This window comes from Nematostella vectensis, chromosome 5, assembly GCF_932526225.1.
Source record: "Nematostella vectensis chromosome 5, jaNemVect1.1, whole genome shotgun sequence".
In the NCBI taxonomy this organism is placed as follows: Eukaryota; Metazoa; Cnidaria; class Anthozoa; order Actiniaria; family Edwardsiidae; genus Nematostella; species Nematostella vectensis.
The window spans coordinates 3,698,582-3,714,407 of record NC_064038.1 but is presented as its reverse complement, the minus strand read 5'-3'; the positions used below and the strand labels follow the sequence as shown (position 1 = coordinate 3,714,407).

The 15,826-nt window shown below is 41.9% G+C and overlaps 1 protein-coding gene across 2 annotated transcripts in view; it reads right to left on the bottom strand.

Annotated features, from left to right (window-relative positions):
- Positions 1–15,826, bottom strand: part of LOC5517751 (laminin subunit alpha-1) — a 34,268-nt gene that overhangs the window by 8,289 nt on the left and 10,153 nt on the right. For both annotated transcript variants that reach the window (XM_048728008.1, XM_048728009.1), the window contains 23 exons: positions 14,451–14,597; positions 13,825–14,052; positions 13,554–13,660; positions 12,904–13,081; positions 12,107–12,256; positions 11,682–11,833; positions 11,142–11,255; positions 10,767–10,878; positions 10,209–10,405; positions 9,651–9,824; positions 9,125–9,241; positions 8,572–8,785; positions 7,951–8,153; positions 6,956–7,125; positions 6,717–6,855; positions 5,876–5,987; positions 5,132–5,263; positions 4,533–4,721; positions 3,972–4,163; positions 3,482–3,621; positions 1,682–1,812; positions 902–1,025; positions 238–626 (listed from right to left, as the gene is read on the bottom strand). In XM_048728008.1, the coding sequence (XP_048583965.1) occupies positions 238–626; positions 902–1,025; positions 1,682–1,812; positions 3,482–3,621; positions 3,972–4,163; positions 4,533–4,721; positions 5,132–5,263; positions 5,876–5,987; positions 6,717–6,855; positions 6,956–7,125; positions 7,951–8,153; positions 8,572–8,785; positions 9,125–9,241; positions 9,651–9,824; positions 10,209–10,405; positions 10,767–10,878; positions 11,142–11,255; positions 11,682–11,833; positions 12,107–12,256; positions 12,904–13,081; positions 13,554–13,660; positions 13,825–14,052; positions 14,451–14,597 (3,811 nt within the window). The remainder of the gene's footprint in view (positions 1–237; positions 627–901; positions 1,026–1,681; positions 1,813–3,481; positions 3,622–3,971; positions 4,164–4,532; positions 4,722–5,131; positions 5,264–5,875; positions 5,988–6,716; positions 6,856–6,955; positions 7,126–7,950; positions 8,154–8,571; positions 8,786–9,124; positions 9,242–9,650; positions 9,825–10,208; positions 10,406–10,766; positions 10,879–11,141; positions 11,256–11,681; positions 11,834–12,106; positions 12,257–12,903; positions 13,082–13,553; positions 13,661–13,824; positions 14,053–14,450; positions 14,598–15,826) is intronic.

The window sequence follows — 15,826 nt, the reverse complement described above, 5'->3', positions numbered from 1 at the left end:
GTTTTAATCTGTAAGTACTGTCACTGCGTATGGTACCAAGAGGCCATGATTCTCAGTGGTTCTATGTGTGTTGGTCAGTAAGCACTGTCACTGAGAATAGTACCACAGGGTCAACGTTCTCAGTGGTCCTATGTGTGTTGGTCTGTTATACCACGGGGCCAGTATTCTCAGTGGTCCTTTAACAATAGTGATCAAGTCTATACGTGTGGTTATTATGCTTACATCACTTGTCCTTACCTGTCAGTCCTTACTGTCACCTTGCTATCAGGACTCGCCCCCACGGCTTCAAACCCCACCGTACCTCCATCCAGAAACACATTATACAGCACTACATCAGCCGCCATGACCTGCGCAATGAGCCCATGCGCATCGTGACTACGAACATCTAGCTGTAGGCCCCAGTATTCCAACGTGTTTACGCGGTCAAATGCCTGCAACAGGTATCCCGCGCCAGAGAAACTTGCCGCTTGTCCTCCGCTAGGAAAGTAGCGGTTTTCAGGTCTCGGGAGGGCGTAGTTCGGGCTCCCTGTGGTGGTGATGGTGTTGAATAGACTGACGCTATGTTGGTTTACTGATAATATGTCGATTGTCCCGGTAAAGTTTCTCACTACAGCATTCAGTCCCGTCTAAGAAGGAGATATAGATATACAGATATAGGGGTATAGTAAGTAGTGGAAAACTAAAAGGACATAGAGAACAACTTTTTTTTATATTCAATGCAATCTCGTTAACAAAGTCTCTTAAAACGTAATAAGACGAAGATACTTTTGTTTTGTAATTGCGATGACTTCCAAAAACCTGATCGACGTGCGTGAATCTAAAAATATACTCCATTCGTATGACGTCATGTACACGTGATGTGACGTCATGTACACGTGACGTGGCTTCGGATAACATGTACCTCGGAGATTGCGCCACCAGCGGTAACAGTATTGAAAGTTACTTTTTCCTCCCCGAGAGAATTATGGGAAATGGTCTTGGTGACGCCTTCTGTGGTCACTGTTAAAAAGCCATTCGTGGAAGACCTGAAAGAAAAATAAGGACTTGAGATACTATCCACACACTCGCTAGGTGTTATGTGTTGCTTAAGCGGTAATACCTTTCTAAGAATCAGACCTGAAGGCCTAAAATGTTAAAATGACTAAAAGTAAAACAGCTAAAAACTTAAGCGTACTGTGTGAGCTCGAAATACCGATACTCGAAATAACAATATTCTGCTCGGTAGTAAAATATATAGTAAATCATCTTGATATAACGATGCAATTTTTTCGTCGCTTGACATATCGCTTATCGAGTACCCGCTGTATGTATAACGTTTTAATGTATAACAATAAAAGGTTTAAATAAGCACGCAATGTCTGCTTATCCAGCAACGAACTCCAAATATTTGTTTTCAGACGCGTCGTTTTCTGCACAAAATTGCTTCTGTGGGACCCTCAAAAACGAGGTGACTCTATTTAGTACTTTTTTCTCCCCTCCACTAGATCCGCTCCTGGTTAACTGAACTTAGAACATTTATGCAGCTAAAGTACCGCTGGTTTACCTTGCGAATTACCGCTGGCCTACCTTGCGAATTACCGCTCGCCTACCTTGCGAAATACCGCTGGCCTACTTTGCGAAGTACCGCTGGCCTACCATGCGAAGTACCGCTGGCCTACCTTGTTAAGTACCGCTGGCCTACCTTGTGAAGGTTGCTGAAACCCACGAGTCTGTGCTGACGTGAAGTGGGTTTGTCATCAGAACAGGTCCACTTCCAGAATTAAACTCAGCGCGGAGTTTGCCGCCAGACAGGTACAAAGCGATGCCACTTTGCTGTATGGAAGAAATGGTTCAGTTTGTTAAATGTAGGAAGCAGCGGTAATACATAGCTAAGTACTGATGATACTAATCTTCGATCAAGAAACTTGTTAGTTCAGAAGAATTCCACTATTCAACTTTCCTACTCGCCTAAGATCTAAAGGGGTGAAAGGAGGACACATATTTTCAGAATCACAGCCATAGACTGAATTACTCTAGATTTACAACAGTATATAGGCTGCCAAATCAGGCGCAATGTTTTTTTCCAATCTTTGATTTATTTAACACAACTTATTGACTTATTCTACGCAACTTGTCTATTCACTTTCATTCTATGCAAGTCGTCGATTCCTTCTATGCAAGTCGTCGATTCATTCTGTGCAACTCGTCGATTCCTTTTATGCAACTCGTCGATTCCTTTTATGCAACTCGTCGATTCCTTCTATGCAACTCGTTGATTCCTTCTATGCAACTCGTCGATTCCTTCTATGCAACTCGTTGATTCCTTCTATGCAACTCGTTGATTCCTTTTATGCAACTCGTTGATTCCTTTTATGCAACTCGTCGATTCCTTCTATGCAACTCGTCGATTCCTTTTATGCAACTCGTCGATTCCTTCTATGCAACTCGTCGATTCCTTCTTTGCAACTCGTCGATTCCTTCTATGCAACTCGTCGATTCCTTCTATGCAACTCGTCGATTCCTTCTATGCAACTCGTCGATTCCTTCTATGCAACTCGGCGATTCCTTCTATGCAACTCGTCGATTCCTTTTATGCAACTCGTCGATTCCTTTTATGCAACACGTCGATTCCTTCTATGCAACTCGTTGATTCCTTCTATGCAACTCGTCGATTCCTTTTATGCAACTCGTCGATTCCTTCTATGCAACTCGTTGATTCCTTCTATGCAACTCGTCGATTCCTTTTATGCAACTCGTCGATTCCTTCTATGCAACTCGTTGATTGATTCTCTGCAAATTGTCGATTCATTCTATGCAACTCGTTGATTCCTTCTATGCAACTCGTCGATTCCTTTTATGCAACTCGTCGATTCCTTCTATGCAACTCGTTGATTGATTCTATGCAACTCGTCGATTCCTTCTATGCAACTCGTTGATTGATTCTCTGCAACTCGTTGATTGATTCTCTGCAAATTGTCGATTCATTCTATGCAACTCGTCGATTCATTCTATGCAGCTCGTTGATTCATTCTATGCAATTGGCACTTTTTTCACGCAACTCGTTCATTCACACTACATGGGTCGTCGATTCACTCTACTGAACTTCCAAATTTCTATACATGGGTCGTCGATTCACTCTACTGAACTCCCAATTCCTTCTATACATGGGTCGTCGATTCACTCTACTGAACTCCCAATTCCTTCTATACATGGGTCGTCGATTCACTCTACTGAACTCCAAATTCCTTCTATACATTCCGTCAGGTTAACGCCTCACGAGTTTCATCTGTGCGGTAACTTAGGATTCCCTTAATGGAGTACATTTAATAGAGTGTAATACTTGTCGTTTAACCCTACACGGCCCTTCACTCCGAGCAACTCGTCGACTCAATCTATCCAACTGGTTGATTTACTTGCAACTTGTGTATTCTTTATACGCCATTCGTCTGTTATACAATCTATACTACTTATCTTATAGGACCTCACGCATCTTTACACGCACCCGTGCGGCAACTGACGAATTCCCAATGGAGTACATCATAAGTCCATCCGTTGCGTTTGTCTTAAAGCCGAGTACAATCTCGGTACGCGGGGAGAGAGGAGAGGAGCGGTTGGACACATCATACACAGTCACCGTGTTATCTGATGGGAGAGAAAAGAAATGACAATCTTTTATAAAAAAAACATGCTACCGTCTTTTTCAGATTAGAAAGTTTTAGAAGGGAAAACAGCTTTCACTAAAAAGACGCGACTAAAAGAAGTATCTTCACACAAAGCGCTTAAATAAGAAAATAGCTTCCAGCTTGTGATTTATTCAAAGTTGGATAACGGCTAAAATGTACCAAAAAGAACGCACTCTTGTGCTAATACGTTTGATTTTTTTTTATTGTTTGCTGCCGTTGCCCTTGCCAAAACTATCTATTGACTTTGCTGATAGCAACGCGAGTTGAAACCGCCAATAATGAGATGTAAAAATATTCTTTTTTATTTACCAGTAAAGTTGAGAGCAAAAGGAGCGTTTGCCAGGCGTCTGCGTAGACCTCTAATCCTCTCTTCTAGGCTGTCCGATCTCTCTTTTGTCCGGTTGTTAAGTCGTCCGGTGTCTTGTTGCGCGGTCAAAGCTTGAAGAATGACGGCAGAGGGCGCGGTTGTGGAATTGTTGAGCAACTCAGAAGCCTTTCGAACTGAAAGAGGAATAGAACTCCAATACCTCGTTGAAAATAGTTGGCTCTGGGTTATTTCAAATACAAATAACAGCCCCTTTCATACTCAAAATATATGGATAAAACCTCATAAGATCCGGTGGAATAGATACTGAAAAAAGCGCCTGAAAGATACGGAGTCCCCCAAAGCTCCTTTCCATAGGCGTATTCAAGCAAGTAGTTGCAACACTCAACCAAATACGATTTCTAAAGCATCAGACCTCAAACTTAGAAGTTTTCTGTCAAATAGTTCTAAAGTATCAGACCTCAAACTTAGAAGTTTCCTGTGAAATAGTTATGAAAGAGTGACTGAATATGAAACTCAAAATATTATTTAAACCCGACCTCTACCTTGCTGAAATGCATTGTCCATGACTCTGCTCTGATTGGTCGCCGCCTCGTGCACAAACTGAACACGTGACTGCAGAGTAGAGATAATCTCTTGCGCCCTCGCTAGCGCATCTGTGACGTCATGCACGGCATCTGTTGCGACCGATGCTTGTCTCTGAGCAAGCGTAAGAGGCTCTAACACACCGAAAGCTAGAAAGGATATCAGGCGAGTCAGAGACTAAGGGAGCGGTCATTAATTACTTGGGGGGGGGGGGGGGATTTGCAAAACCCTGGGCTCAAAAATGTTGCCCCCCCCTCAAATCCAAGCCCCAAAAAAACGTGGCCCCCTCTGGACCGGACGCCCAAAAATTTGCAACATTACTCCCCCTCCCCCCCACCCCCCCCCCCCCCCCCCACCCACACACACACACATTTTTATATTCAATAAAACCAGACTTGATATACATACTAAGGCTAAGTTCAAACGTCCTATTATCCATGAGCCGTATTAATGCAAATGCTTGCAAATGAAGATGAAACAATCGACTTGATCCATTTGCATTTGCATTGAATACGGCTCATGGATAATACGATATTGCTGGGAGGTGACATTCCCCTACCCTCAGCTGAAGCGCTTTGTAACCTGGCCGCTGCAACGCGGAGGTCTGGGAACTTGTTGTACGCCTCATACCATTGTGGTTCGTGAAGAAGGAAAGTCGCATTCGCCTTTTTGATCGCTTGGCTTAGAGCAGCTAGGAGCAAAGTAGAAAATATGTCAAAATAATGAAGGTAGTTGATTTGATGTATGAGAATAATATGTTAATTTGCTTCATGGGCTTTGAAAAGAAGACGATGTGAAATGGTGTTTGCTTCTAGAAACCAAGCCAACGCTACCAGTTCCGTAGCATGCCTTAAAATAATAGAGAGGCACAATACAGAAACATCAGGAAAATAATGGGGGGCACAGCCACGCCCCTTCTGGTTATTTGCTTATTTAAAAAAAAAAATATTGGGGCACGTGCCCCACCCCCTGCTACGACCCTGGCTACAAAATCAAGTAATGTTAGCACAAAAAGCTTTGCATATTGTCACACATCCCTTTCCATACCTATGATAAACAAGCTTTTGTTAAATTGGGCTCAAGCATATTCGCGAACTTAAGAATATAGTCATATGACATGTCTTGGTCATGTGACATGACACATGACATACCAATATCATGATTTCACATTTCGCGCCTTGGACCAATAAGATAGCAAGATCATTGTCTCTCTCGCCTTGGACCAATAAGAGTGCAGAATTATGGTCATGTGACACATCTTGTCCAATAAGAGCGCATGATTCTACCATGTGACATCACTTACTGTTACCGGCGTCTGTCCAATTTCTGCTGCTTGTGAACTCGTGGAACAGCCTCATCGCATCAGACTCATTGCGGGCTTTCGCCAGAAGAGCAGACACGGAAGACTGCAGCAGCTGAAACGATTAACGATTTAACGATTACAATTCGCTCTTCCAAGAAATGTGAACAATTAACCTAAATGTGAAGAAAATGTGAACAATTAAATTATTCGAGATTTCAAACAAGTTGACTAAAAAGGTAAGGGACAGACAAAAGTCGTCAGAGGAAGAAATCGCGTCCCAAAAATGTTATTACCAACAAAGAAAATGCAAAAGGTAAAACCGGCTCAACAAACGACAACCTAAATGTGCAACTCAACATGTGTTTGAAACTCCTCTCTCTACTTATCTTTACATTCTGAACAGGAAAATAAAAAAAGTCAAACGAAACAACCTTCTCGCTATCACCAACGAGTAGTACTTAAAACTTTACCTAACAAATATCTGCCTTATCAATGCTGGCTATAACTGCTTAATAAATAATATTCACTTATAACTTCAATAAGATATATAGATGAATCCGAATATCTTATTAGTATTATTGTAACTATGATACTAACAGTATTGTAATAAGCCGTGACGCATCCAGCGCTGGCTTCATTTGTTAAATAGAACCGCCTTTTATAAACAAAAATTATTCTTGTGCTTTGAAACAGGTAATTCATGGCTTGGAAGATTTTGGTGTAGTATAGTTTTAATAAATTGAACCACGCTTTGAAAAATCCTGGGTCCGCCAATGACCATGGATAACTTATTACGTGACTTCTAATTAAATTAAAATTAAAATGGTCTTATTCTTCTCACCTCTCTATTAAGGCTAGTCACCAGGTTCTTCGCCGAGTCAAGCTTTGTTACTGAGGTGTTGACGATTTTCTCTATCTCGTCATACCGACCTATTGCATCTGCCGCCGCTGAGCCATGTTCGTGGGCGCTGGCGAAAAGTCTACAAAAATGCAGCAAACGAGGAGGACTTACAATTCAGGACCTAGAAGCTACTTTCAAGTGGCTAGAACTTAAACGTTTTTGCTTGGATACTCTATTACCTTCTCATTTCGTCTTCTATTGACTTCAGTTGCTTGTAGTGATCCTGCACCTGCTGTAATTTGTTGTAAGCGGTACCGGATTGCGCATGCGCAGCTGTGATTCTTGTTTGAAGGAAGTTGGACGCGTCTACAAGCCCAGCAGAAGAGCTGAGACTTCCTGCACTTGTCAACTAGCATAACAGCAAACAATAGATACAGAAACACGACATATCAGCTAGTATGAAAGCAAATCCACATAGATGTAGCAAGACAAGCATAACATGGCAAGAAGACGGTATCAGCGGTATACCCATGTAACCTAAAGAAGGAGGCGTGACAAGGGGTGTACCTACTTACCAAAAGAGGCGGTACCAAGTGATGTACACGTACTTATCTAGGGAAGCAAGCGGTACCAGGCGATGTACGTACTTACCATGAGAAGGAGGCAGTACCAGGCGATGTACGTACTTACCATGAGAATGAGGCGGTACCAGGCGATGTACGTACTTACCATGAGAAGGAGGCGGTACCAGGTGATGTACGTACTTACCTTGGGAAGGAGGCGGTACCAGGCGATGTACGTACTTACCATGAGAAGGAGGCGGTACCAGGTGATGTTCTTCTTACCATGAGAAGGAGGCGGTACCAGGCGATGTACGTTCTTACCATGAGAAGGAGGCGGTACCAGGTGATGTACGTACTTACCATGAGAAGGAGGCGGTACCAGGTGATGTTCTTCTTACCATGAGAAGGAGGCGGTACCAGGCGATGTACGTACTTACCATGAGAAGGAGGCGGTACCAGGTGATGTACGTACTTACCATGAGAAGGAGGCGGTACCAGGTGATGTACGTACTTACCATGGGAAGGAGGCGGTACCAGGTGATGTACGTACTTACCATGAGAAGGAGGCGGTACCATGTGGTGTACGTACTTACCATGAGAATGAGGCGGTACCAGTTGCTGTACGTACTTACCATGAGAAGGAGGCGGTACCTGGCGATGTACGTACTTACCATGGGAAGTAGGCGGTACCAGGTGGTGTACACTTTGCTGAAGTCGTTCTTGGAGAGATCGATGGTCACCTGACCCAGAAAGTCATCCTCGCCTTCTGGGTCGTTGTCATAGAGATGAACAGACAGCTTGGTTTCTTTGAGCTGTTCTGGTGATAAGTTGAACCGGTATATCTCGCCAAATGGCCAAGTGGGGTTTAGTGTGCCTGACAGGGAAATATTTAGAGATCAAGGTTAAACAATAAAACAAGATTTCAAAAGATGAAAAGAAGATGCTTGGCGATGAAGGGGAAAAGACATAAGTTCTAGTGATATAGAGGGAAGAAAAATTAGAAGAAAAAGAGGATGACGTTAAAGAAAATTAAAAAGTGGAAAAGAAGAGGAAGAAAGGCCAACAACAACAGGGATAAACAAGAAGTAGGCAATAGGATTGATTTCTTTGATAGGAATACGAAACATGAAGAAGAGGGTTAAGTTTAAGAAACAAGGACTATAAGTATATAATATAGAAAGGGGTTTTATGTAAAGAGCATGAGGTCACGATGTGACGCAGTCTGGCGAAGAGTGAGAGCAAAAATAAATGGCTGCTCAGACAAAAAAACATATCGTTCTTCAATAACTAACCTTGAATGATAGTTGATTTTAGGGTGCCGCTGTTCCCCCAATCTGGTTGTATTGCGACAAGAAAATAAGGATCAGCCGTTTCCGAGGGGAGGTCCCTGGGGGAGAGATTGCGCCCTTGCAGCACCTTGACCATCAGCTCGTTACGGACGTCGTCAAACTCGAGCATGGATACCTGCACCTCGCCTGCTACACCGGCAACGAGGGACTGGTATTGCTAGCAACAAAAAACAATAATCAAAAAAGTAAGAGACAGACGTTGAAAAGATGTGTTTGTTGCCGACAGAAGGAAAGATTAGTGATTAAACTCGAAGGGTTTAAAAGAGAAATGGATTAATTTGATATTTTGTAGAGAGTGATTAAAAAAACGACGTATATTCAAGCGCAGTCAGTTAGCTAAGTGTGAAATGATACGAGTGAAATGATGTTGTTGCTAATCATGATGAACATCATGATTATGATGATGGTGGTGACAATAATGAAAAAGATAAAAGAAGATGTTGTAAAGAAGCCCAACTCAGACCAAAGTCTTGCAATCCTCCCTAAGAAACGTTACCTCATTTGCAGATGTTGCGTTCTTCAGCAGTCTATCCGTATTGTTGAGTATCTCGTCTGTGTGAGGACCAATATAAGCCACCTGCTCTAGCGCCTTCAGCTCACGGTCAACAATTAGCTGAAAAAAGAAAAATAGTAAATAAATAGATATGCCAGCATTACAAGGGAGTATTGGTCTGCATTCATAACTTGCCAATCACAAGACCTCCGCATTTTTATCAATCAGTGGCTGTCGTTTTTTCTGTAAAAGTGTCTGGAGAGTGAGCTGTTCTAGAACGTAGGGTCTGTCTATTTCTCAAAATGGCGGCATGCAAAATCGTTGTAAAAATGATGTCCTGCAAATTTACTTGGAAATTTTCGAAGCACAAAGTTCTTGGGCGAGTATGCAACCCATGCTGCTACGGGTTGACTGATGGATTCTCCTTGTGCAGTTTAATTTTTTATTAGGTGATCATTTGTTTGAAACAAACTATAAGCTCTTAGTTGGTAGAGCCTTTTTCATGAAAAAATACCTGTTTGCTTGTTACCTTTGTATGATTGATGTACTGACGTATTGAGGTCAAACTGAGGTTCAAATCTTCGATATTTCTCATGAAGAGCGCATGCGTTTGTTCCCAGTTTTCTTGTAGCGCGGTCAGGTTTCTGCTATAGTTCCAAATCCTAGGGCCGAGTTCATTTGATAACAATGTCTGACTTAACACCTGTAACGTGAAAATAAATGGAGAAAAAGATCTTTAGATCTAATGAAGATCATGTAAATAAAGCCCCTTTGGGATCTAGATATTAGTAGTAACAAGTGGTAAAAAAAAGTTAAAATCTATATAAACGTCTAAGAAACTGAGTAATGCTAGAAAAAATCCACACCCTCGCCTCCCACTAAACCAAGGGGATTTTCTTAAAATCAAAATTAAAAACGGTGTTTTACCCACTAGTTAAAAGCACTGAAAAGAAAAACACTTCTAATCTCGATTTTGGGGGACATGGATCTTGAACGACAAATCGTTCAAACGCGATTATGATACTGTTGTCAGGACCTATAATGTTGATAACGTTCGGTTATCGTTTAACGACGTTTTCTTACGTACCCTCCCGGCGAAGTTTCGCACAAAGGTAGTGAGGTTCTCCGCGTTTGCCATCTGTGTATTCACTTTTGCTTCTTCGAGTGAGAAGTCACGTGACATACTACGCGAAGTCATTTCTCTGGAAGACGAGAGAGCCTGGTACCCAGCTCGCTCAACCGACATGACTTTTCTGAGAATATCATCTACAAGATCGTCCACACCTAGTAAAAAAACAAAGAGAGTGGCGCGATAGCTCAGTGGTACGGGCTTCGCTTCTCGAGAAAGAGGTCAGATCAACTTGTTTTTTTCAGAGGTGTAATAATACAATGGGGACTGTGAACCCCTCGTCTTCTCGGATAAAATGGGAAGCGCATTTCAACATTTCGTATGTTTAAGTGCGCTATACAAATGCCAAAAATAACATTTTTTTAAAAATATGCTAGACCTATTGAACAGACGCCATCCACTAACAGATACAGTAGATAGGCCTAAAAATATTGATTTTTCTCTAATTTGCTTTCTCTGATTCGTCTAGAAAAGGTGTTGTATCTGTCTTACTGTCCCTTTGGCTGTTTCGCTTACCGTGTATCTCTTTGATGGTTCCGTTTGTGTTCGTCAATAATAAGGCTGTTCTACTTCGAGATGTAGTTGTGTTAGCCAGCAGACGCAGCGCGAATTCGCTGTGTTCTTGATTCTAAAAAGATTTTAAAAATGAGATTATTGTGCATATCTTTTATGTGTATATTTGGTTGCACAGCAGTATGAAATCTGTTGCGTGACAGTAAAGATGGCGAAGCTACATATGCTAATTAGCTATTGCATGACGGTGTTACATACCCATTGCGTGACAGCGTTAAATACCTATTGCGTGACGGTGTTAAATGCATATTGCGTGACGGTGTTACAAACCTGTTGAGTGACATTATGGAGTATCTGTTTCACGACAATGTCACATACCTGTTGCGCCACTTTGCTGTGCAAGGCATCAACACTCGGCAAAGCGTTATTTTTCATACGCTCATAATCGGTCTGAGCTTGCGATACTCTCGCATCAAAGCCGTTACTTTCACTCTGAATCAAAACAACACGAATTAAGTAACACAATAATCCCCCCAGCTTAGGATCCAAAAATTAAAAATTTGTTTTTTTTTATGTTAAGGAATTATGAGGTTGTCGTGAGTGACTGAGCGGGTGCGGTAGTTTGGGTTTTTAAAGGGTTAATGGCTCTTGCAGGTTTCTTGGTCAGCTAGTGATAACACGGAGCATTTGCTGGATGCCTGCAGCGTGTTGGCTAGTGTGGCTATTGTGATCTCTATAGGTAAATAAATACATTGTCTGTTACGGACCAATTCCATCTGTCCATGGCCTATTGCAAGAAAAGGAGAAGCTTAGAAATCTGTCTTGCTTCATCTCACCCACCCTACCCCGACACATCCTACTTTTTCCGAGAGAGCAAGCTTGCAAAGTGTTGGAAATTGTTCTGTTCTTTGGGTTTACATTGATTTGCGTCAGTTTCTGCTCCGTTTTGCTGAGAGGCTCCTGCATCTTAGTCAGCGCATCAAGTCCAGTTGCTATGGCAACCGACTGATTGACATCTGTGTCCGTCTCCTTCACATTCTTCATAAGCGCCTTCACACACCCAGGGCATGCTGTGTAAAATAATTTCGTTAGATCTCAAACAGGCTTGTGACGCAGTAACCTACCTATACACACAAAGAGTCAAATGACGTCACACAATGCACGTCCTGTCACGCTAAGATGTCGTGATTATGCATTACCTGTCACGATAGGATTGTGTGACAGTGTAACTTACTCACACACCCAGAGCTTGAAATGACGTCACACATTACATATCCTGTCACGCTAAGATGTCGTGATATGCATTACCTGCCACGCTAGGATTGCGTGACAGTGAAACTTACCCACACACCCAGAGCTTGTAAAACCCGTGAAGTATATCTGACACTTGTCACACGCTCGCCCTGTCACGCCAGACTTGCATTGACACTGACCAATGGTATCGTTGGCGCACACAGTGCCGTTGACTGTTCCGTCGACATTACAATCACATGCTGAAAACAGGCAAACATGTCACGCAACTTACCAAGTCTCCTCAATACGCCGTGCACTGTAAATGAATTATGAAAAAAAGCTACTGGTACCTAGAAGAACCCTTTCAAATAAATGTGGACTTTAAAAGCACACTAGCATACATACATTGGCATCAGTCGGGCCAAGACGGGACGCTAGCAGTTTATTACCCGTGCAGTTCGGCGACCATGGACAGCTGTTTCGTCAGCATGGCATAGCCGGTTTGCCTCAGTTAAACTTCATCGGCAATAATAAACTGCAAACTCGACTCGAACGAAGCGCCGAACTGCACGGGTAATAGACTGTGCTAGCGTCCCGTCTTGGTCCGACTGATGCCAATGTGTGTATGCTAGTGTGCTTTTAAAGTCCACATTTTCAAATAAAGTTACCATTGGGAGAAACAGAAAAAATAAACTGCATCGGCGTAGCCAGGATTTTAAACAGGAGGGGGCCCAAAAGGCCCTTTCAAGGCCTTTGTCTCCCGTATTTTAGATATTGTCTTTCCCTTCTAGAAGAGGGGGGGGGAGGACGGGCCCCCTGGCTACGCCCCTGAACTGTCAGTCTTAAAGTCTTTTGTCCGTCTGTCAGTCTTCTGGCTTCTGCCGAGATCCTCATTATCTTAGTTTACCTTTGCACGCCATTTTAGGAAGGCCGAAGTATCCCGTCTTGCATTGCGTGCACTTGGTTCCTATTACTTCCAAGTTGCACGGGCATACACCGCTGTCGTCACATTGCAGACTCGCAGACCCGTGGACATTACATGCGCACTCTGTACATCCCGCGGGACCGAACCCGTATGAGCTCACCTAAGGAGGACAACAATGTATAAATCAACATCAAGATAACTCAAGCCTTTGATTATAGAAAAACTCATTTCAAGCTATCGGGGTCGTTAGGCGGATTGCGGGACCAATTAAATAAGCTGGGAACGAGCCTAAAGGCCTGGCTAAACTAGGCGAAATGTTTCCTGTGTTAGCCACTATCATAAACATGTATCGCGCGACATATCCGCTCGATATGTCGCCTAGTTTAGACAGGTGTGACGAGGTATATATCAGAATTCTCTTATTTTAAGACTATAACATAGATAACGAATTAAAAACAAGCAAAATTCGCCATCGTTTCGAACTTTTGATTCAGTCCTTTCTTAGAAATATGCGCTTCCTAGAATGATGGCTCGTTGCCTGGCCTCGCCGCCTCTTAGTATCCCGGGTGAGTTGCTGACACCTCATTAGCTAGTCGGCTTGTCCTGAGTAGACTGCACATAACGCCACTTACCTTACACCGACTGCAGTCTCTTCCTACAACATTCGCTTTGCACGAACATTGCCCTGTCACGTGATCACACAAGGAGCTCGACGAACCATTCACGTTACAGTCACACGCTGTAAAATAAAGATATATAGGGGTCAAATCAGCCGTGACAGTGTTGTGTGACCGTAACCCGTTAATGTGCGTGTTGTCTGCGCGACCGTGATTAGTTGATCTGCGTGTTGCTGGTGTGACGGTAGTCTTATTGTAAGTGCTGTTGCGTGACAGATCTGCTTACCTTTGCATTGCTGGGCAGTTGCGTTACCAAAGGTCCCCGTCACGCACTTGTCACAGTAGAACCCCGTGGTATTGTGCTGGCAATCCCGACACTCTCCGCTACGAAGGCATTTATCCGTGCTGTTGTTGCACTGACATGGCTCACAGGTTCGTCCGACTTTGTTGGCCGGACACTCACATTCGCCGGACACAGGGTCACATACGGAATTAGGACCTTTACAGTCGCAAGCTATAAGAGAAGGTCATCATTACCACTCATACCATTACGTTTTTATGATCCATAGACCTTACATAGGAGAACATTTCATGCTTACTATATAATCTAATTCGCTTGAAAAGAACGAGGAGAACAAGTTGAGAAAACAAGTCCATCAGTCTCGTCTTCCCGGCCGTTTAATCAAAGACCGTTCCCATTTTCGTTAATGGTAATCCATCCTTTTAACCCTGTTCACTATCTGTTCACGATATCATATTTTGCGAAGATATTGAACATTGTAGTCCGTTTACCAGCTTATATCTTAGCAAAAACCTTTTCAATAAGGTGTCCCTTATGGTGGCTATGATTTGATGAAGGTATAAGACTTAAAGGATAAGACTTAAAACAATTATTGTCCCAAGCATACTCACGTCTGCAACCTTCTGACGTCATGTTGTAGAACCCAGGCTTACAGCGACCACAGTCTCGCCCCTCGACACCAGGCTTACACCGACACTGACCGCCGTAAGGCTCACATTCAGATAGAGTCCTGGACCCGAGTGGATCACACGAACAAGCTGGAGAACGGAAAGGTTCATTTGAGATGGCCATGGCCGAGATGACACAATGATAACCAGGATACATATTGAACCTGGTTAAGTAGTATTTGCACTTGGTAACAAGTCGAGGAATCAGTAATATGAAGCCCCAACTGTATATTCGTGATAGACATTTTGTGAAGGGCTGTAATAGGTGTTTGCTAAACTTGTCGCACAATTTGTCGAAGTGGTAGCGGTAAAGTGGAGTACCGAGCCTCACACTTGTTTATCAAGTGGTAAAAAGTCATTAAGAAAATTTAAAGGTGAAACTAGCTATGCTGTACATTTAAGGTGAAATATCTTATCAATTTCCTTTAATGCTTTAGCAGCTCAAGCAAATTCAAGCGTTATAGTGCTTCAAAAATATAAGGGCTTATAGGGCTTATATAAGGGCTTAAAATATAAGGGCTTATAAATATAAGGGCTTAAAATTATAGGAGCTTATAAATATAAGGGCTTATAAATAAAAGAGCTTATCAATATAAGGGCTTATGAATAAAAGAGCTTATAAATATAAGGGCTTATAAATAAAAGAGCTTATCAATATAAGGGCTTATAAATAAAAGAGCTTATCAATATAAGGGCTTATAAATAAAAGAGCTTATAAATATAAGGGCTTAAAATATAAGGGCTTATAAATATAAGGGCTTAAAATTATAGGAGCTTATAAATATAAGGGCTTATAAATAAAAGAGCTTATCAATATAAGGGCTTATAAATAAAAGAGCTTATAAATATAAGGGCTTATAAATAAAAGAGCTTATCAATATAAGGGCTTATAAATAAAAGAGCTTATCAATATAAGGGCTTATAAATAAAAGAGCTTATAAATATAAGGGCTTATAAGCTTATAAATATAAGGGCTTATAAATAAAAGAGCTTATAAATATAAGGGCTTATAAATAAAAGAGCTTATAAATATAAGGGCTTATAAATAAAAGAGCTTATAAATATAAGGGCTTATAAATAAAAGAGCTTATCAATATAAGGGCTTATAAATAAAAGAGCTTATCAATATAAGGGCTTATAAATAAAAGAGCTTATCAATATAAGGGCTTATAAATAAAAGAGCTTATAAATATAAGGGCTTATAAATAAAAGAGCTTATAAATATAAGGGCTTATAAGCTTATAAATATAAGGGCTTATAAATAAAAGAGCTTATAAATATAAGGGCTTATAAATAAAAGAGCTTATAAATATAAGGGC